At 36.5% G+C, this 23869-nt stretch overlaps 1 protein-coding gene across 2 annotated transcripts in view; it reads right to left on the reverse strand.

The window, feature by feature from the left end:
* The window catches only part of OLA1 (Obg like ATPase 1), a 170593-nt gene that overhangs the window by 49070 nt on the left and 97654 nt on the right, over positions 1-23869 (reverse strand). For both annotated transcript variants that reach the window (XM_042994721.1, XM_042994720.1), the window contains one exon: positions 18839-19014. In XM_042994721.1, the coding sequence (XP_042850655.1) occupies positions 18839-18913 (75 nt within the window). In that variant the 5' untranslated portion in view covers positions 18914-19014. The remainder of the gene's footprint in view (positions 1-18838; positions 19015-23869) is intronic.

Below are 23869 nucleotides of genomic sequence, written 5' to 3' on the forward strand. Positions count from 1 at the left end.
AGTCTCATATTTGACTTAAGAAATGCTCTATTTTTTTGATGTATTTTATAATTTTTGTTAACAGCAGTTGTAATGTATGTAGGCTCAGGGAGAACGTGTGACTTGTCTATATTCCCACAGCTAGTAAGTGGCAGAACTAAGATTCAAATTCAGGTCTAAGTGACTCGAAAATTCACGTGCTGTCCAATCACATTGCTTATTTATCTTCCTTATTATCTTTCTAATTGCTCCTTATTTAGCTTAGTTATTCCCAAGGTTGTTATTCTAAGTCTTCATCTCAGTCCAAGGTCATCAAGGAAATTTAGTATTCCTACTATTTGGGTATAATACCTGATTATCAATCCATGTATCACAAAAATATTTTTCTTTGCACACAATAACATAATTGACTTTCCAAGACTACATACAACATTTCTCTGTTTTGGTATTCTTCAGTTTCCACAGCAAGAATTATTAATCTGTGACCCATAAGTAGATTTCAGCGTTTCCCTAACACCCTGAAATTGTATGTAAAGTCCTATATTTATGTGCCTCTGAGGGATGACAGCACATATCTTTCAAATGCTTTTACAAGGGATTCATGATCCACGGATCCAAAACCATGGTTATGACTGACTCTGGCAATACTCAAATGCCCCCAAAATAGCCAATTAAGGAAATGTTTTAGGTCCATGGACTTCCAGACCTGAGGACCAGAGACACTAACTTAAAACTTGTTTCAGCCAGACTCTCACTCAAAATTCATCTACACTGATCAACAACATGCTGATAAAATTCCTAGCTACTATAATGTTTAACATAATTCTAGTTAAAATTATAACAGGGATGTTGGAGAATGTTACAGATTGAATATATCATTATTCTAAAAGAATGAACTGTTTGAGCGTAAAAAATATTTAGAGAGAAAAATATGTGACTTACCTTACTATGTAGTAAACCATAAAGCTACAGTAATTAGAATAGTGTGATACTAGCACAAAAAGAGAGGTACAGATTAGGAACAACATAAAAACCCATTAACTGGAGGTTTGCTAATAAATTATGGGACATTAATATAACAGAACAGTTTTTATCCATGAAGACAAGACCTATCTGCATGTACATTTGCATGGGAAAATGTCCAAAATGAATTCCTAAGTGATAAAAGCAGACTCACAACAATGAAATAAAGTTAAGAATATGGATTTTGTGGGGGTGCTTAGTCGGTTAAGCATCCGACTTCAGCTCAGGTCATGATCTCACGGCCCATGGGTTCGAGCCCCACATCAGGCTCTGTGCTGACAGCTCAGAACCTGGAGCCTGCTTCAGATTCTGTGTTTCCCTCTCTCTCTGCCCCTCCTCCACTCGTACTCTATCTCCATTTCAAAATAATAAATAAACATTAAAAAAGTAAAAAAATAAGGAGTATGGATTTTGTCATCAAAAAGATCTGGGCTTGAGTTCTGGCTCTGCCACTTTCTACCTGTGAAACTTTGGGACAGTTAACATCTCTAATTTTTGTTTTGGTAAAATTGATGTAACTCCAATTCAACATATGGTGATCATGAGGATTAAATGAGAAAATACACGCAAAGTTACTACCACAGCTCCAGGCACATAGTAAATACTCAAAAGGTATTTGGTGTTATCGTTTATGGCAGAATGCATCATGTGATTCCGCTTGTGGTTTTGAAACTATATAGAATATAAATATACCCAAATAATGAAACTAGGCAGATGCCATACCAAATTGTTAGCAACAGAAATTTCTACAAGATTGGATTCCAGAGAGACTTTCCCTTTGTGCCTTCTTTTTTAAAACTACAATGCTGTTTTATTTCTTTCTAACCAAAAACACATCATCTTTATAGGAAAAAATATATATTTACAGTGTGAGGGGGAAGGGAGGACTTCTCCTATTCTCTGCTCACCATCTGTAACCCTAAAATTTGATGACTAAATAGATAAGACCTGGCAGTTTATCAAGGTGACTCACTCTTATTCTGTAATAATTATAGCTTCCAAGTCAGATGCTTGTCTCTAGCCAAATCCACTACCCCAGTACCTGATGCTGACACCCAGATGAGCTGATCTGTGCTGGTTAGGTGGCTTTAACTTAAAACACAGCCAACAATGCACTCACCAAAAGAAAGGGGACCAGGACTTCTGCTCAAAATAGTCTGGCTACGAGTCCACCAATATACCTTGTTCTTGCTCCAACACAGAGTACCTCCTTTTAAATATTCCAAATTGAGGAAAGACCAATCTATGTTTTCTCTAATGAAACAGACAGACCTCCATTGTACATTCTAACATGACATTTAGGATCTGCCTGAATCAGAATATTAAACATTTGTTGCTCTATTAGATGAATACTGCTGTTTATGGAGACCGGAGTACTGAACCTTGACTACCATCTTTCTACATACTTCAGGGACTAAAATTCCAGAAAGGAATCAACAAAGGACCAAACTGTAGGACAACTAACTGGCAGCAATGTTCTGCATGGGTGTGGGTGTAGTGTAAGAAGGATATCATCCAAAAATCAAAATAATAGGTTAATTCTAGCAATAATCTGGGTAGAATGTATGTTGGCAGTTGTGGGTTTTCCATTGTGTGATTCACTGAAGTAAACAGTGAGAACTTAACATAGCAAAGCTCTTGGCTTCTTGGCCATAAAGTCAGTGGCAAACACCCAATTCATTCATGAGGTATAGATTTCAAGAGGATTTGAACATTACCAAAAAGAAGAAGGCAACAATCCTGTACGATTCCTGTAAATAAGTCTGAATGGATTTCATCATGTTCAGGGAAGGATGGGGGCAGGAGTGGAAGAAGTCCACAAATTTGATTTTAATAAAAAGGCTACTGAATGAAGAATGTTATAAAGGAAAAAGGAAATGATCATGCACATGCACACACACACACACCCTCTTAGTGAATTATCTGGCATACTTGGCAGAATTAAAAAAGATATAGATATATGCAAAAAAGATTCTGTTTCTATGAAACAGAAGCATGAGGCCATAAAGACAGAACAGAGTAATGTCAGAAAAAAATGGATGAAATGTCAAGAGAGTTGACAAACTAAGAAAAATTTGTAGAAACCAAACCAATGCAGAAAGTAGGAAACAGAGGTAGGAAAATAAAGATCCAAAATGAAAATTCAACTGATACAAGGCAGAAGGTAATCATTGGTTTGAATGTCAAACTTGAGAAGGTGTACCCTGAGTATCAAATATACACAGTATAAACTATGTAAGCGTATAGCTTGATGAAGTATCACAGAATGAACACATACTTTGATCAATATATAGAATATTATTAGTAATGCAGTCACAATGTTCCACTCCTCTCCGGGGACAATCACAATCCTGGCTTCTCTGTATAACAAAGTAGCCCGTTATTGAAATTTATAGAAATGGAATCATATAATATGTATTATTTTGCATCCAGCTTCTTTTGTTCAACATAGTGAGATTCATCCATGTTGTCAGATGTAGCAGTAGTATGTTTTTTCTTTGTCACATAATAATCCCCTGTAGGAATATTCCACAGTATCTTTATACATTCCACGGTTGATGGACACGTATTGTTTATACTTTAAAGCTATTATGAATAAAGCTGCCATAAGCATTCTTGTACATGGAGTTTGGTAAATCTGTGCATGCATTTCTCTTGAGTATATACCTAAGCCTGGAGGAGTTCTGTCATAGTTCATACATTCACCCAAATTTAGTATATGTTGCCAGTCAGTTTTTCTTTCCAATACTTGGTACTGTCAGTGTTCTTAATGTATGGGGTAGTCTGAACTTGCATTTCCCTAATCATTAATGGAGGATTTCTTCCTTCATGAAATACGTGTTCAAATCTTTTGTCCATTTTTCTATTGGGGTGTCTTTTCCTTATTTATCTGTAGTTCTCTGCATATTCTATAGACAAATTCTTTGTTAGATGCTGCAAATATCTTCTTCCACTCTGTAGCTTATCTCTCCTTTCTCTTGTTTAACAGAAGTCTTAATTTTATTTATTTATTTATTTATTTATTTATTTATTTATTTATTGAGAAAGAACGTGCGTGTTTTGGGGAGAGGGTCAAAGGCAGGGAGAGAGAATCTTAAGCAGCCTCCACAATCAGCACAGAGCCTGACACAGGGCTCGATATCACAACTCCAAGATCATGACCTGAGTCAAAATCAAGAGTCATATGCTTAACCGACTGAGCCACACAGCACGCCAACAGAAGTTTTAATTTTAATGTCCAATTTTAAAATCCTTTCCTTTATGATTACTGATTTTTGTGTCTTGTTTAAAAATATTTGTGTATTACAAGGTCATGAAAATATTTTATGCTGTATAATAGATGCTTTATTCCGTATGAGTTTCACTTTTTACGCTATGTAAACTTTTTTTTTTTTTTGCATAGGGTGAGGTGGCTGAGGATTTATTTCCTCTCCCACGAGGATACACAACTGACCCAATGCCATTTCTTGAGAAAAGCATTCCTTTTTGTTGCTCTGCAGTACCATCTTCACCACAAATCAAATTGTATTTGTGGCTGTACAGCCACTGTTCCGTGGTCAATTTGTCTGTCCTTGACTTTCTTAATCACTGCAGATTCAGAATAGTCTTGATATAAGATTCATGTGTACCATATCCTCTCTGTTTTTCTTTGAGACCATCTTGACTATTTTGGGACCTTTGCATTTCTAGCTAAGATGCATATCTTTTTTTTTTTTTTAATTTTTTTTTTTTAATGTTTATTTATTTTTGAGACAAAGAGAGACAGAGCATGAACGGGGGAGGGGCAGAGAGAGAGGGAGACACAGAATTGGAAGCAGGCTCCAGGCTCTGAGCCATCAGCCCAGAGCCCGACGCGGGGCTCGAACCCACGGACCGCGAGATCGTGACCTGAACTGAAGTCGGACGCTCAACCGACTGAGCCACCCAGGCGCCCCTAAGATGCATATCTTGTAAGCAGCGTAGAGGTAGACTTTTAAAATCCAATCTGACATTTCTTTGTCCTATTTAATTTTTAAAAAATTTTGTTGAGGTGAAATTCACATAAACTCACATAAATAAAAAATTAATTATTTTAAAGTAATTTTGTACTAAAAACTTGGTATATTCACAATGTTACAGAACTATCACCTCTATCTACTTCCAAAACATTTCTATCACACTAAAATAAAATCCCATATTCACTGAGCAGTTTCTTCTCCACAGTCTCCCCAGTCTCTTAGCCCCTGGTAACCACCAATCTGCAGCTCTGACTCTATGAATTTACTCATTCTGGAGATTTTGCACAAATGGAATCATACAATATGTGACCATTATGTCTAGGTTCTTTCATTTAGCGTAAGGTTTCCAAGGTTGATCCACAGCTAGCATCAGTCATCATTTACTTTTTGGGTTTTTTTCCCTTTTTTCCTAAAATTCCAATATAGTTAAAACGTAGTGGTGTATTAGTTTTAGGCGCACAAAACAGTGATCCAACAATTCCACACACCACCCAGTGCTCATCGTGACAAATGTACTCCTTAATCCCCATCACCTATTTCACCCAACTCTCCCCACCCACCTCCCCTCTGGTAACCATGTTTGTTCTCTATTGTTAAGAGTTTGTTTCTTGGGGCACTTGGGTGGCTCAGTCTGTTACGTGTCTGATTTCAGCTCAGGTCATGATCTTGCAGTTTGTGAGTTTGAGGCCTGGAGCCTACTTTGGATTCTGTGTCTCCCTCTCTCTTTGCCCCTCCCCTGCTTGTGCTCTCGCTCAAAAATAAATAAACATTAAGAAAATAATATATATTTTTAAAAAAAGAGTCTGTTTCATGGCTTGTCTCTCTCTGGTATTCATTTACTTCTTTTTTTTTTTTAATTTTTTTTATTTTTAGGTAATCTCTACACTCAATATGGGGTTCAAACTCACAGCCTTGAGATAAAGAGTTGCATGCCACACCAACTGAGCCAGCCAGGTGCCCCAATACTCATTTACTTTTGAAGGCTTAATAATACTGCACTGTATGTATATACCACAATTTGTTTAAACACTCATCCCCTAAACACTCATATCCGATGGACATTTGGGCTGTTTTCCACATTCTGGCTATTGTGCATAGCACGGCTATGAATATGCACGTACATATATTTCTTAACTACTCGGTCATATGGTAATTCTATGTTTAACTAAGTTTAACTCTTTGAGGAACCACCAAATTGTCTTTTAATTGGAGTATTACTCTACTCTTTTACTCTATTATTGCCTCTTCCCACTGATTGTGTTATTATTGTCATGTATTTTAACTGTATCTATATATTAAAATCATAAGACATTTTCATTTTGAAATAATTTTAAACTTAAAGCTACAAGAATAATAGAGAAATATCTATACATCCAAATTCATTAATGTATTATCTTGCCACATTTGTTTTATCCTTTCACTGCCTGTATATATGTATATGTGTACATATACAAGAAAACATAGGCATATCATTATATCTACATATTACATATTGCCAGAATTCAGTGATGGACTAGATATGTGAAAGGATGTAAAGAGACTGTGTCAGAGATGAACAGGTTTCTGGTTTGCATAATCTAACAGTAGTACATTTCACTGAAATCAAAAACACTGGAGAATCAGATTTGAGGGAGGGTACCCTTGAGTTCAATTTCAGGTGTGCTAACTCTGAGATATCTTTGAGCTATCCATAAGATGTTAAGTCAGGAATTAAATACACTAGTCTGGAGCTCAGAAGAAGATAAGGGCTATAGACAGAAATCTGGAAGTCATCTGTACTTAAATAGTAATTGTAGCAAAGGATATGGATGGTACCACATAAGAAGAAAATTGAGAGAGGAGAGCCTTAGATTCAATTTTAAGTAATGTCAGTATTTAGTAGCAAAGATATAAGAGGATGAGCCTGCAAAAGAAACAAGTTGCTAGAGAAGGAGGGAAAGCAGGAGAATGCGGTCATGGAATCCAATGGAGTAGTTTAAGTGTACCCAATAGTGTCCACTGCTACTGACAAATCACAATGACTGAAAACGTCCACTGGATTTAAAACTACAAAAGTCACCAATGACCCTGGTGAAAGCTGTTTGAGTCTGATGAGCAGATAATCCAGATAGATCAGACTGAGTTATCATGAGGTAGAAAAAACAAACTCTTTCAAGAAGTTTTTAAGAAGGAGAGTCATGAGGGGCACCTGGGTGGCTCAGTCGGTAAAGCAACCAACTCTTGGTTTCAGCTCAGGTCATGATCTTACGGTTTCATGAGTTCAAGACCCGTACCGGGCTCTGCGCTAACAGCGGAGCCTGCTTGGGATTCTCTCTCTCTGGCCCTCCCCTACTCATGCTATCTCTGTACCTCACAAAATAAATAAATAAACTTTAAAAAAAAAAAAAAAGGAGAGTAGTGAAAATATGGTAAATGAAGGATGAGGAGTTTGGTACTAAGGAAGAAATTTTTTTCCCCCCTTGAGATTAAAAAGGGCATCTTTATATAGAAAACAATCTAGCTTGAGAGGGATAAGTTGTATATACAAGAAAGAAGGGATTACTGGTGATCAAAACACAACTTTGTGAATACACTAAATGCCACCTGAATAGTAAGGGTAAACTTCATGATATGTGAATTTATCTCAATAAAGTAATTTAGGGGTGCCTGGGTGGCTCAATCCATTAAGTGGCTGACTCTTGATCTCAGCTTAGGTCTTGATCTCACGGTCCTTGAGTTCAAGCCCCATGTTCAGGTTCCATGCTGGGTGTGAAGCCTACTTAAAAAAAAAAATAATATAAAATAATTTAAAGGCAATGAAGAGGGGAATAAAGAAAGGATGACTAATAGTGTAAGGTTTCTGAAAAGTTGGGACATGATAAGATTCAAAGAACTGGAATAACCACCCACTGATAAGAGGAGTGAATAAGCAGGCTTTTTAGATTTGGCTTGTGGGAACCTGAGTGAATTTCTGTCTGGTAGTTTTTATTTTGATCTCTGAAGTAGGAGGCAGGGTCATCTACTGAGGGTAGGGATGGGTGAAACACAAAGTGGGCATAAATAAGACGTTTGAGGAGAAAAGGGAAGCAGTTGAAGCAGAGAGCAGGAAAGCAAATAAGAAGGCTAGATATAGGTAGGGCTCATTTGAGGCTGCTAATAATGAGTTAATGGGGATACTAACACGTCCTACTTAAAATTTTCTCCATCTATGTTTTGTTGGCTGCAGGCAAGGAGAAAGTGGACAGGAAAGTATGTCTATAGCATAGTTACCGTAACATCAGTTCATTTAGGAATTCATTCCCTAAATGTATTAGGTATACATAAAATTGATGATTCTAAAGTAGTCTGGCCTCAATGAGTCTAATCCTCCTTGCCCAACTACAACATATTCTTTTGCGTTACCCTGGAAGTCTTAAAACAGCTTTGCACTTCCTAACTGCTATCCTCAAATGCATAACAGTGAGCACTGAGGACCTATAATGTGCCAAGTCTCCTACCATTTTACATAGTATCCCAAACACACTAATCAACATGGGTTTACTCTCAGGCCACAGGTTCTGCTGAGGAAACGGTTCTTACTCAAAAACAGTCTCCTGGCCTGAACTGGTGGGTCTTTGACCTATGAAGGGGTCTCATGCAAAAACGACTGCCAAAATGGGAATAAACTGAGGCAATTAGATGCTTGCTCTCAGGAAATACTGAGATAAGAGAACTGGAGACTTAAGCTGAAAGGACACACTGAGCCAACATAAAACAGAGTAAATTACATGATGTGATAAACAGGCTAATTAGAAGTAAGCAGAAATTGGGGTGCCTGGGTGGCTCAGTCAGTTAGGCATCTGACTTCCGCTCAGGTCATGATCTCATGGTTCGTGAGTTCAACCTCCGCATGGGGCTCTGTGCTGACAGCTCAGAGCCTGGAGCCTGCTTCCGATTCTGTGTCTCCCTCTCTCTCTGCCCCTCCCCTGCTCACACTCTGTCTCTCAGTCTCTCTCTCTCTCTCTCTCTCTGTCTCTCAAAAATAAACATTAAAAAAAAATTTTTTTTAAAGAAGTAGAAATTACGAAGAAGCAGAAATGAGGAATAAAAGCAATATACAAAACAGCAGATGAACTGTAGTGGCAGCAGAAAAAAAGTAGAATTCTAGTGAAGCAGAAATGAAGGCCATCTGAGTTACGTGAATGGCAGAGCACCACACAGAGAAGGTGCACATACTTTCAGATTCCTGGGTGATGCCCTGGGCTGATTTACAATTCTACTCCAACAGGTCTGGCTATATACCACACTTCCTGATCTCAACATTTTTGGATTTCCATTTCCTTTATTGTCTTGTATTTTAAAAATAAAAATCCATTTCTTGAAATAGCCTAAGTTGAATGCCTGGTCCTTATGACTAAATATTAAAAAATACAATAAAACTTCCGAGACTAAATCACTCAGGGGTTCCTGGGTGGCTCAGTTGGTTAAGCATCCAACTCTCAATTTTGTCTCAAGTCATAATCTCAGTTTGTGGGATTGAGCCCCGCACTGGACTCCACACTGAGTGGAACCTGTGTAAGATTCTCTCTCCCTCTGGGGCATCCAGGTGTCTCAGTTGGTTAAGCGGCCAATTCTTCATTTCTGTTCAGGTCATGATCCCGGGGTTCATGAATCTGAGCCCTGTGTCAGGGCTCTGTGCTGACAGCATGGAGCCTGCCTGGGATTCTCTCTCTGCCCCTACCCTGCTCCCACTCCCTCTCTCTCTCTCTCTCAAAAATAAATAAAAATAAACATACACCTGTGTGACTCAGTTGAACATCCTACTTCAGCTCATGGGCATTCTACGCCAGTCATGATCTCATGGTCTGTGAGTTCAAGCCCTGCTTCGGGCTCGCTGTTGTCAGTGCAGAGCCCACTTTAGATCCCTTGTCCCCCCCCACCCCCCGCTCCTCCCCCTGTTCCTCTCTCTCTCTCAAAAATGAATAAAAACATGAAAAAAAAATTTTTTAATCACTCAGAAGATTTTCATCTTTAGTATATTTTACCTGTATGTTCACATACTACCAAATAAGTCAAAAAATTTTTCCTAAAACCTTAAAAGAAAAACAATGATTTGCTTAAAATAAGGACTATAAACTGAGAAAGTAAAATATCTTACACTGTTAAGATAATCATTAAATTAATCCTGGTCAATTACATTTATATTCTCATTCTTCCCATCTCAGTTCAAGAAAAAGGAGACACTTTGCCTCAATCCTTCCCATTGATGAAAGCATCATTGTCAAAAAATACCTCCTTTATGCTTAGAATACTTACTATGATAATCACTTCTCCTAAACCCATCAAGTAGTCCTATCTCCCATAGTCTGACTCTCAGGATGGTATTGCCACATTAATTTAAGCAACTTGTCATTCTAATTTTGAGAATTTTATAACCTCTTTCCTAGTTTTGGGGTATGTGTATTATGTAGACTCAAATAATGTACTACAATAATTTTTTTTTAATGTTTTATTTTTGAGAGAGAGCGTGCATGCATGTGTGCAGGGAAGGGGCAGAGAGAAAGGGAGACAGAGGATGCAAAGCAGGCTCCACGCTGATAGCAGAGAGCCTGATGCGGGGCTCAAACCCATGAACCATGAGATCATGACCTGAGCCGAAGTCAGAAGCTTAACTGACTGAGCCACCCAGGCATCCCTGAACTACAATAATTTCTAATCACATTCCTGGTTTGTGCATTTGTAAATGGGCTGCTATATTTAATAAATACTTTTTTTTTTAACTCTGGGTTCATTTCCATACATTTATTTTATAAAAACAATAAAATTAAAATAGAAAAATATTTAAGGGGAAGCATTCATAACTCTCTCTAATCCACTATTATCACTTAATATCTCCTTCTGGACTATTTTCAATGGAGATTTCTTCAGTTACAACCACAATATACTTGTACAATAATGTTCATAGCAGTATTATTCACAATAGCCAAAATGTAGAAACAATCCAAATGTCCACAGAATGTGGTACATACATATAATACTATTCAGCCTTCAAAAGCAATGAAATTCTGACCCATCCTATAACATGGATGAACCTTGAAGACACTATGCTGAATGAAATAAGCCAGGCACAAAAGGACAAAAATTGTAAATCTACTTATATGAGGAACCTAGAACAGGCAAATTCATAGAGAAATAAAGTAGAGGAGAGGTTTCCAGGGGCTGGGAGGGGGAGGAAAAGATGGGAAGTTATTATTTAAAGGACACAGAGTTTCGGTTTTGGATGGTGAAAGAATTCTGAAAACAGACAGTGGTAACAGGCATATAACACTGTGAATGAACTTAATGCCACTAAATTGTACGCTTAAAATGGTTAAAATGGTAAATTTTATGTTATGTACAGTGCATCACAATCAAAACATTTTTATAAAAAGTAGGACACTTCTCTTTAGGCCATGTCTGAAAGGATGACTAAGAAACAGGGATGGAGAGGCAGCAAAAGGAGGAGAGTTCTAGTAAACGAGCTCATGTGAAACCAAAATGTTTAGTTCACTATCAGGCAAGTCGAGAAAATTTAAGTCAGGAAAGGCTGAATCGCAAAGAAATCTGTGAGACATGGACTTTATGTTGGCAGTACCTTTATAGGAAGATGGTGAGGTATTTTAATCAAGGGAATAACAGATCTGCACTTTATGTTTGCGGAAAACAAGGGACAAGAGGGCAAAGAAGTCAGGTAAGCTCCAAAAATAAATGAAGCATAATGATGCCCAAAACTAAATAAGTCATGAAAATAAGAAGGAAGGAAGGAAAAGATATAGGGAATATTCGGGAGATAAAATCAACAGAATGGGATGTAATGGTAGAGAAGAAAGAGGAGTCAAAGATATTGGTTTTCACTTCAAACAATCTGATGTCATTAACTGAGGTAGAGACTATGAAAACAGAGAGAATATAGGGAGAAAGATAAATGAATGCAGTTCCGCCTCACCCTGTACTTGCAGCATTTTATTCTTTTAGAAAACAATCTAAGTCATATAAGAATAGTTCTGGAAGGGTACATAAACTTTCAAGAGGAGAAAAGTGTAAATGAGAAGACAGAAATGGGAGGATTATACCCTTTTGAATTTTTTTGTTTTAGTCAAAAATATACCTATTACATATGCAAACAATGTTAATAATTTTAAGTTATGTAAAAATCAACTTTAAAAAGTGCCCTAAGAATAATGAGAAGAAATCTGCTCATAGCTATATGTTTTGGGGGACATTAATTATTTAACTCAGAGATACTGACAGAAAAAAAAAGACTCAATTACAATTTCTGGTTGTTTTCTTTGGTTGTCTAATTAATTGCTGGTTCTATGAATATTTTTTAATGTGATAATTTCCAAATAATTCATCAATACAAAATAAATCCTTCCTTAAAAGCTTCTACTTACATTTTCCAAAATTTGTCTTTCCAAATGAAATGTACACACACTTAGAATAGATTTAAAAATCAGCCTTGATCTTGATGCCCTGGTGTTAATGTTAAATCATAAACCGTCCCAAAAAGGTACGCTGAAATCCTAACCCATGGTACTCCGTGTGATGTTATTTGAGAATTAGGATGAGGCCATATTGGAACAGAGTGGGTCCTCAGCCCAATTATGGCTGGTTTTCTTATAAGAAGAGGGAAATTTGGGGGCACCTGGGTGGCTGAGTCAGTTGAGCATGTGACTTAAACTCAGGTCCGTGAATCTGAGTCCCACATCCAGCTTGCTACTGTCAGTGCAGAGCCTGCTTTGGATCCTCTGTCCCCCTCTCCTTGCCCCTCCCCTGCTTGCACTCTCTCAAAAATAAATAAACATTAAAAAAAAAAAAAGAGGAAAATCTGGATGGAAACGCAGAGGGAAGATGGCTTATGTGAAGATGGAAGCAGAGACTGGAGCTATATAGCCACAAACCAGGGAATGGCTGGGGCTACCACAAACTGAAAAGCCAAGAAAGGATTCTCTTCTAGAGGGCTCAGAGGATGCATGGATGGCCCTGCCAACACCTTGATGTTAGACTGCTAGTCTCCAGACTGTGAAAGAATACATTTCTATCATTTGAATCCAGTTTATAGTATTTGTTATGGCAGCCCTAGGAAACTAATACACTTGGCAATTTAATACCAACAGGAAATGTTTATCACATACTTGCCTTCATTAGTGCCTCAGTTTTACCACAGACAGCAAGATACACTATACAAGGTGTTTTTATGTCAGAATATATCAACTTTACACTTAGGAGAGATTCTGTTTTAGCATTAAAAAGTTGGCTCATGTTTTATGCTAGAGTGTATATAAGTTTATTTACATAAAAATACTAATGATACCCAATCAAGAAAATAGAAATTTCATAAGAAGAGAGGCTTGAAATGTTGCATTTTTGGAAGATTACCTAGAAAACAGACACCACAGAATGAATATTAAGGAATAATCATATACCTAGTAAACAAAATGATCTATCTAATTTTCTTATAACTTTCAAGTAGTTATCTCTCTTATAGCCTAGGGTCTATGTCCAGTTAAAGTCCCACCAATAACATTTTATACCTTTAGACCATTTGTTAGAGAATATAAGGAAAAAATTTTTAAGAACTCTCCTTTAAGAACCAGTTAACATAATCACATAGGTACTCTCTTGTGAAAACTAGAGATAAATCAGAAGCAAGGAAAAATATAAAATACCACCAAATTAAATTTGTGATCCTAAAAAACATTCCAAATTAAACAGAATGATTAGGACAAAAAATCTAAATGCACATTGGGTGAAGGGATGTATAGCAGAGACTGTTGTTTCCTGTCCATAACCCGTTTGCTCTCACAGGTCAAGTAAATGCTGATGGCTTCTTATACTGTAAGCATCTGTAACATTGCCTAGGCACTGTGCTCAGACCACACAGACATCAGGTGCCAGGGACTTAACACTCCTAGGAGCAACTCATAGCCAATGACTAATGGAAATCAGTTGATAATCACCCCAGCTCCCTCATCCTTTCAATAGAAAAACAAGACATTTTTTCTTTCTTTCTTTCTTTCTTTCTTTCTTTCTTTCTTTCTTTCTTTCTTTCTTTTTAGAGAGCATGAGAAAGGAAGAGGGAGAGAGAATTTTTTTTTAAGTTTATTTATTTATTTTTTAGAAAGACAGCATGAGTAGGGGAGGGGCAGAGATACAGGGAGAGAGAGAATGCTAAGCAGGCTCTGCACTTCTAGCGCAGAGCCTGATGTGGGGCTTGAAGTCATGAAACCATGAGATCATGACCTGAGCCAAAACCAAGAGTCGGATGCTTAGCCGACTGAGCCACCCAGGCACCCCAAGATGCTTTCTTTTAAGTTTATTTATTTATTTTGAAGGAGAGAGCAAGTGGGGCAGGGGCAGAGAGAGAGAGGGAGAGAGAGAATCCCAAGCAGTCTCCGCACCACCAGTGCAGAGTCCGACGTGGGGCTCGAACTCACGAACAGTGAGATCATGACCCGAGCTGAAGCCGGATGCTTAACTGACTGTGTCACCCACATGCCCCTAACAGACAATTTCTACAACCACTAGGAGAGCTTGTTAAAACATATTCCCAGAGATTCGGATTTAGAAAATCTGTAGCTTTAGTTTCCATTTCTAACAAGCTCCCAGGTAATGGTGATATTGCTAGTCTGAGGACCACACTTTAATTGTCCTTGATCTAGACTGAAGACTGGGACAGCAGGGGACAAGGAAAGTACAGAAATGATTTGGGGAACACACAGAAGACCAGATTCTGTGTATCAACCCCTCATTTTATCTTAGCCTTCTCACCTTCACCACTCAAGAGGGTTGGGATCCCACTGTCGCTTTTGGCCACTTTTACCTGGGGGTCATCTGCCAATCCTCAGGAAAGGGTTAAGATGCCACAGCTCTTTGATTTATGACAGAGGAGACACTTCATTGGAGTAGGGAAACACAGTCTTTAAAAAAAAAATGGTGCTGGAGTAACAGGTTTTCCATATGTGGGGAGAAAAGTCAAATTGATGCCTGCCTTCTACTATTCACACACACAAAAAATTCCAGGTAGGCTAAAGACCTAACTGCAGATGGTAAAATAATAAGGCTTTTAGAAGGTACAAGATCATCTTGATAACCTTAGAGTAGGAAAGATTTAAAAAAGACACAAAAGGCACTGTACTTAACACTGAATCCTGTTCCTCAAAAGATACCATTATCTCAGAGTCGGAGAAGATATTTGCAATCCATTTAAAACAAATGATCAGCATCCAGAATATATAAGTAACTTTAACAAAGTAATGAGAACAAGACAGTGATCCAACAGAAAATGGGCAAAATTAGAACTAGCACTTAAAAAGTGGAAATCTAAGAGGAACAAAGAGGAAATCTAAGAGTCAACAAATATTAAAAAAAAAAGAAAGGTCTCCAATCTTAAATAGAGAACTACAAATCAGAGCCCTAACCAAATGCCATCATACCACAGTTTGCAAAATGAAACAAAATCTGACAATACCAAGTGTTGGCAAGAGGATAAACTCTCATACACTAGGAAGCAGTGTTATCTAGTAAAGCTGAAGATAGATACATATACACTCCTACTTCTAGATGAATGAATGCCTTACACTACCCTTATATGCACCGGGATGTAAAAGAGCTGCATTGTTCATTATTATCAAAAACTTGGCGGGGGGGGGAGGGGGGTTCAAATGCCCAGTGACAGTAAAATGGATTTTTAAATTATGATACATTTTTTCAGTAAAATATTTTACAGTAAGGAAAACAAATGAATTAAAGATAAATGCTACATGAATGGGTGCACAAAATAATGTTGAGTGAAAAATGCTCATATAAATACATATAAAATGACACTACATCAAGTTTTAAATCAGGAAAAACTAATTCATATTGTTTTAGGTGGCACATACACTGGTATAAAAAAGCAAGGATATTATTATAAATTTCAGAATTGTGGTTAGCTGTGGGAAGATGAAGAGGGTTAAGACTGGTAAGTGATGCAGATATTTTTGGATGCTAATAATGATCTATTTCTTGACATGAAAGTAGGTTTTACTAGCCTTTATTTTACAACTATTTTTTAAATACATATGCATCTTTTTGGAATACATTTCACAATTTTAAAAAATGTTAAAAAAAAAAAAAAAGACAGGGGTGCCTGGCTGACTCAGTCAGTAGAGCATGTGACTTGATATAAGTTCAAGCCCCATGTTGGGCCTAGAGCTTACTTTAAAAAAAAAAAAAAAAAAGACAAATTGGCCCTGAAGTCAGACTGATCTTGCTGAAAAACTTGTTCTACAATTTACTAAGCATGAAATCTTGAGCAATTCATAAAATCTCTTGAAATTTAGGCTTCCTCAGTTTTAACATGGAGATAATTTATGTCTCACATGTTGTGGGGTTTAAATAAGATGACATATATAAAAAGTGTCCAAAAATGCCTGGCTCAATAAAAAGAAAAAGATCTCCCTGCACTAAATGATTCAGTGCTGTAAGAGATCTTAATTCTCGCCAAATTAAGTTACAGATCCAACCCAAATCCTGTTTCTGCTAACAACTAAAAAAAATTTCTAAAAGCCATGTGTTTTACCGTATTTACCAGTACTGGGTTTGCAACAAAAATCTATGGCATACATTCTCAGTGAGGGTGATATTACTCCTAGAGGGGCAAAAATTAATTCTTATGGGGGAAAAAAACCTTAGTTATTTAAATGGCTTGTGGCCCTCCAAAGTTCAACCCTATCCAACAAATCCTTACTCATTAGTATCTAATTTCTCATTAGTAAGAAATTAAATTAATTAATTTAAATTAAATTTTAATTAACTTTTTTCCTTTGGGACAGTGATAATGAAAAAAAAAGGTTAAGAAATACTGAACTGTAATTCATTCTGAAGCAGCTGAGTCTAATATGAGGAAAGAAACCGATGGAATGATCACAGTTTTGGGAAACAAGAAAATTACATAACGCATTCCATCTATCCAGAAGAGCTGAATGGGGAGAAGGTGTTCAGATTCTTCTGTAAACACAAGTCCAAGTGATGCTTTCAAATCTGATACAGAAATTTTAGGAATATCCTTAGAAATAAGAATAAAATACTGTTACAGGGAATTAAAAATAACACTCAACATTCTAGTTTTCTTTTGAGAGGAAAGGCCAGGAAATGGTAGCTCAAGGACTTAAGAAGAACCTGATGCCCCTTTCTCCCATCTAAAAAGCAACATTGATAAATTTATTTTTAAGATAGTTGATGTTTCTGAAAGACATAGCGATGTCAGTAACTTTCAATAAACTAAGGAATGACTGCTTAAGGATTTATTTTTATCAGTAACCATGCTGTTTGGGGCAAATGAATGGTTTTCAATTTTGACCATCTTTCTCACAATGTTTTTCCCTTTTTAAAAAGGAGTATTTTTCATACCCGTACTTTCAATCCCCTTCTCTGTCCTAAATCTTATACAATTCCCTCAGACAAATCTCCCTCCTTTCTCTGTTCTATTTGACTAAGAAATGACTGAAATAGCCATGATGTTAAGAGAAGTAAAATGATGGGGCGCCTGGGTGGCGCAGTCGGTTAAGCGGCCGACTTCAGCCAGGTCACGATCTCGCGGTCCGTGAGTTCGAGCCCCGCGTCAGGCTCTGGGCTGATGGCTCGGAGCCTGGAGCCTATTTCCGATTCTCTGTCTCCCTCTCTCTCTGCCCCTCCCCCGTTCATGCTCTGTCTCTCTCTGTCCCAAAAATAAATAAAAAACGTTGAAAAAAAATTTAAAAAAAAAAAAAAAAAAAAGAGAAGTAAAATGAATTGGGCTTGTTCCAGACTACCAAGGAAATCAGTGGTCCAACACAGGTCTCCTTGTTCCAAGTCCAAGCACTATTGACCATAATTTACTAATAGTCTGCTTAAGCGTCGAGGCTAATTCTGTAATTGATTTCCTCCTTAAGAGTGTAGAACTCTCTAATCAACTGAGTTTTCCAAACTTACTGCAAATAAATTAAAAAAGGGAAAGGATAATCAGTTTCCAGACATGAGAAAATTAAAAATAAACACATGTATTAAAAATACATGAAAAATTAAAAAGACAGAAAATCCTTCCTATGACAAAAAGCATAAAAAGCAAGTACGGTTTAGGGAAGATACTAGTGAGAAAATATGTAATTTTTAAAAAGATTTTATTTATTTTAAAGTAATTTCTATACCCAATGTGGGGCTTGAACCTACAACCCTGAGATCAACAGTCATCCTCTCCACTGACCAAGCCAGCCAGGTGCCCCAAGAAAATATATGATTAAGGCCATCACTTTTCTAATGTAAAAGACAATTTGACCATAAACTAAAAGCTTCCAAACTGATTTTGAAACACTAATTATATTACTAATAATTTCTCACTACAACGTGATAAAAAATACATTTGAATATTAAAGACAATGACATGTGTTTTCATTCCATAAAAGATTAAAATTATCTAATACTACATTCATTCAGTCAACCCCTATGGAAGACCAATTCCTTATATAAATCACTTCTTCAAATCCACAAAACTCATATTCATTCATTTCTCTAAATCCATAAGGTTTTCATCATAAAACCACACTTTTCTAACACTACAACTTGAGGATACACATTGTAACCATGTAAATACTCAATATTCCTGCTAAACATGCCTTGCTAAGAACACCTTAAACAGACTGTCATCATGACGCTTTGTTGCCAAAAGAAAATGAAGTTTCTCCATGATTTTTTAATGGAAATTATCCTTGGATTCTAAAGTTCCATAACAATATTAGATATTTTATTAGATGCATTATTGTAAAAAAAAATAATTTAAAAAATGAACTCAAGTATCAAATAAGCTGTAAATTTTTACTTACATATTCAGGTTTTAATTTTTTATCTCCTCCTCTCACAGCCACTTTTTCTAGTTTATCTATAATGGGCCCAATCATTTCCTCATCTTTAAGCTGAAGCTCTTCGTGTATTATTTCTATATCTCGAATAGGATCTACACTTCCTTCAACATGCGTGATATCATCATCTTCAAAAGCACCTAAAATGAATTAAAGAGAAGCAATCCAATAAACAATACAGAAGGCCATTATCAAAGATTCCTGGAAAGTTAACAATTTATTCAAATTATTCTGAATTCTTTCAAGTAGGACATAGTGGTTTTTTGGTACTATTTAGTAATATTTAGGGCACTAGCAACAAAAACAGTAATTCAAGAGCCTCAACATTTCAAAAACTGATTGAAATAAATAAAATTAATCTTTACAGAAAGAAAATTATGCTCCAGAACTACTGCTATTTTCAGGTTTGGTACATTAAAAGACACTGAATTCCAGGCATGAGAGCCTGAAGTTCTAAACTGCACTATTAGGGTTTCCAAGGGAAACCGGATTTGGGGTGGTGGGGGGGGGGGGTGAAATCATCTGGCAGACCTCTTCCCTGCTTCAATCTACTTTATCACTGTGGTTCTGACGGTGATTAGATAATGAACCACTCAGACACACAATTTACACAGCAGCTAATTTCATCGGCCTGATTTGAGGGTATGGTTTTTAGGGGGCTATCAAAGAAGCAGATGAAGGTGCATTTGTCATATATGAGTGACAACCATTCACACTATCTGAACAAAATGGTGCTGGCCCTTATTAGAAACACATGCTATTATCACATATTTAAAGTGCAGTTGAAGCCATAATTTCAAATTGCCAACTGGAAACATAAGGGTAAAACAACCAGATATTACTGAAGCATGTGTACTGACTTTATGCCCTTTTGAAGACATAATGTGGCAACATAATTCAACTGGATTTACTCAAATTACCAGATAAAGAACAGTATCACAAAAATGAACAAATACTGAGAAATATTATAAACAGAAAGCAGTGATATACCCACAAAACAAAAAACACATTTATAAACAAATTAATTTAATTTAAATTACCAACTAGATTATATACCCAAATTGAGATGTTTTCAAACATAAAACATCGATTATTTTAGATAAAGATATCACAGGGATCATGAGAGACAGTTTGACTGAGTTTAATGAAAGAAAAACAGTGACCATAGCTCATTCTTCCATACCAAAGACCAAGATATTCTCATTACAGGTTACAAAGAATTTTTAAATATAATTTTCTAGAATTAAAAATAATCGAGCCATTTGTATCTTAATGTGGAGCTACTCAGTAATATAAATAAAAAAATGTAAGTATATTGTTACAATTAAAATCTAAGTATTTAAAATACTTGGCATAAAAAATTCTTGGCATAAAACTGATGATATATTAAATAGTGCCATATAAATTATATGAACAAAATTAGCAAGAAAGGAGAATGCATATTATATCTTACTCGTAAACACACTAGACAGACAGTGATTTAGGTAAATTGTATGAATAATCGAAAAGCAAGAAAAACGTCTCCCTGGAAGCACGGTATTACTTATCAGGATTTGAGGCATCTTACACAAATGGCACAATAAAACAGGAAAATAAAAACAAAAGCTTCTTGGCAAAGCAACAAAGGCAGCATGGTCAGTTCAGTTATAAAAAGAACTACATTTTATGACACTCCAAGTGAAAAATATCCTATATAGTCATCTTTATGTACGAGCCAGTAAGTAACTATAGCGATGTCCTCAACAATAGTAAATGCATCAGCAGGTTTCAAATGGCAATTTCTTGATTACATTCCTCAATTTTAACTGAGCAGATAACAGAGAGAAACTTAGGAGTCGTAATTCTTCTAAAAGCAAAGAAAATAAAGCTCTCTGATCATCTGAATTAATCCAAATAGAAAACCAGAATAAAGGGAAATAGCACTTGTCTATCTTATAACCTTCAAATTATCCTCTAGGTTGCACTTTGCCTGGAGTCTGCCAAGGATTAGGCTAGAAAAGGAGTTATGACTGGATCATCACTAATCTATTCCCCTACTACAGGAAAAAAACTCAAATCACAGGCCCTATACACTGTGGATTGCACTGCTGTTCCTATGCCTGAAGGTTAGTATTATTATATTCACTTGTATGTGAGTGGTAATATAGTACAAGAACTTAAATTTATTTTTGATACTAAATATTGCCAAAATTAAGATAAAAATTAAGTGAAGGAAATATTAAAGTTATCCTTTAAGACTGAATAGCCTTGTGATGACATGAAGCCTAAAACAGCTATAAAATATAAGCTTACAGAAAATTTGGTGGCCATATGCTCCAAGTTGAATAGACTTCACTGTACACTTATAGCATTCCTTCGCATCTTATCTGATTTAGTACAAAATTTAGTGGTTAAAAGTAAGGGTTCTGAAGTCAGACAAGCTTATTGGTCATAAATTCTTAAACAAATCACTGAACCTCTAAGGATCTCATTTTCACATCTTTAAAATGAAGATGTTTCTACCTCTCAGAGAATGGGTATAATTAAATCAGATAATATATGTAAAGTGCTTGGCAGACAGCCCCACACATAAGCTCTTTCAGCAACTGGGGCATATACTATTTTTTAAATGATGTAGGAATTAGTAATTAAAAAAAAAGGAATCAGTAATTTAGAAGAAATTGCATAGTAACATACTCAAACATTAGTTTTGAGTAATACCGTTTCATATCATTCAGTTCACCTTGGGATAGGTTAAAATAAGTTTTGTGAGATTTTCCCCCACTAATTCTTACTAGTTCACAACATTTTACCCTAGTCCATACCAAAGTTATTTATTTCAGCTTCACTTTAAAACACTGATTATTATGATTATTACAATTATTATAATTCCCCTTTGGGGGAAACACTGTACTGGTAAAGAAGATGACTTTAGTCATCTTGAAGACTATACTATATCATACCGAACTGTTAAATGAGAAAGTTATTTCCATTTCAATTCTCTTCAGTCCTTCTGACTATATCAAAGAGAAAGTATCAGTTTGATGCTGTTGGTATTTAATATCTAACATTTATAAATGTATCTCTTTATCAACAGAGCAGGCCTCAGTCTCAGAGCTTCTAAAGGCTAAAAAAATTAGTAAGTATGCAGTTTTCATTGTATTTGTTTTTATTATCTCAATATCTACAGGTGATACTAATTTTCTACTTACATTAGTGACAAAGTTTCCTGTTTAATTTAGTAAAAAAATGTGAGATCAAAAAAAATTTTGTCAAATCAAGAAATTTCTTTGGTGATGGGATTTTATCTGATTTTTTAAAACTTTGCAGGGGGGGGGTGGCGCTTGGTGGCGCAGTCGGGTTAGGCGTCCGACTCTGGATCTCAGTTCAGGTCATAATCTCACAGTTTGTGAGTTTGAGCCCCACATGGGGCTCTGCTCTGATGGTGCAGAGTCTGCTTGGGATTATCTTTCTCTGCCCCCAACCCACCCCCCCCACCCCGCCCCACACTCAGAATAAATAAACTAAAAAAAAAAGACTTTTTTGGTACTGTTCTGTATAAAATAAGCTAATGTGATACAGCATGTGTGTGCAGGGAGGGGAATGATCACGCTGCTGTGCCATACTTTAGCTAGGATAGTAAGGGAGGCCTGTCTAAGGAGATGACACTAGTCCCGAGGCCAGAATGGCCAGAAGGAGGCAATAATATGAAGATCTGAGCGCAAAGGATCTAAGAAGGAAGTATAAAATCCTTAAAATGGGAACAAGCTTGAAGTGCTTCAGAAATAGAAATAAAAGGTCAGTGTGGGTGAACCACAGGAGAGGATGGTAAACAGAGGGTAAGTTGGAGAAGTAAAGCAGTTCACATTCATTCATAAGTGATGTGAGCATGCATTTTATTCTAACTGTAATGGGAAGCCATTAATTGGAGAGTTTTAAGTAAATAAAGAGGAGACAGGGTAATAACATATGATTTACGGTAAGAGGCCACTTTGGCTACTTTAAAAAGAACACACTTTAAGGGAGAGGACAAGAAGAATGGCAGAAAGACTCATCAGGAGTTGGTGGTAATGGTACAGATGAGAGATGACCAGATGAGTGGTTAACTTGAAATAAAATGGAGGAGAAATGTTTGGACTGGGAATATATTTGAGAGATGGACTAGATGTAGGATGGAAGGTCATGACTAAGATATAAAGTTGGGAGTTATCAGATATGTTTAAAGTTATGGATCTGGATGATGTCATGTGAAAAGAGCACTCCAACACTCAAATGTTTGATGGGAAGGAAGATTTGGCAAAAGAGACTAAGAAGGGGTGACAACGTGAGAGAAAATGTAAGGAAATGCTCTTATGGGACTGAGGGGAAGAAAATGTTTCAAAAAGGGCAGAGTACTCAACTATAGCAAATGTTGCTTAGAGGTAAAGAAAGGTAAGTACAGAAAGCTGACCACTGATCTTTGGCAAAAAGTGATTCTTTAAGAAATACTTTAATGGCTGTATCTTCTTCACTATTTCTTCTAGATATCAGTGATGGGAATACTATAACTCAAGGATCTGTCCCCTTATTTATTATAACTCTAGAGCACAAAAGAACTAAATCCTAGCATTTCTAAGTTCATTCAGGTTTTAATATACTCCTCTCTAATATACTCTAAATGGACTAGTTACATAAGGCAAACACCATTATTTTTCTCACAATCTTTGAAAGGCATCCTATCAGTTAAGAAGGTGGCCCACTTAAAAATCACAGCCACATTCAAAGTTTCACATTCCAAGTAAGCTGGCATAAACAAACACTGAAACAAACACTGACCAGCTGCAAGTTGGTAAACCAACTGATACGGAATCATTGACACCATACAATACACATCACCAAGAACAAAATCTGTAAAATCAAGTCACATATAAGGCTTCATTCAGAATTTTCCAAGGCCGCAGCTCTATGCCAAAAGACAGTGGAGAGAAGTCTTCTAAGTTCTAAGGAAAGAAACAGTGACTCAAGAATTTTAAATCC

This window comes from Panthera tigris, chromosome C1 (genome assembly GCF_018350195.1).
Source record: "Panthera tigris isolate Pti1 chromosome C1, P.tigris_Pti1_mat1.1, whole genome shotgun sequence".
Classification (NCBI taxonomy): domain Eukaryota; kingdom Metazoa; phylum Chordata; class Mammalia; order Carnivora; family Felidae; genus Panthera; species Panthera tigris.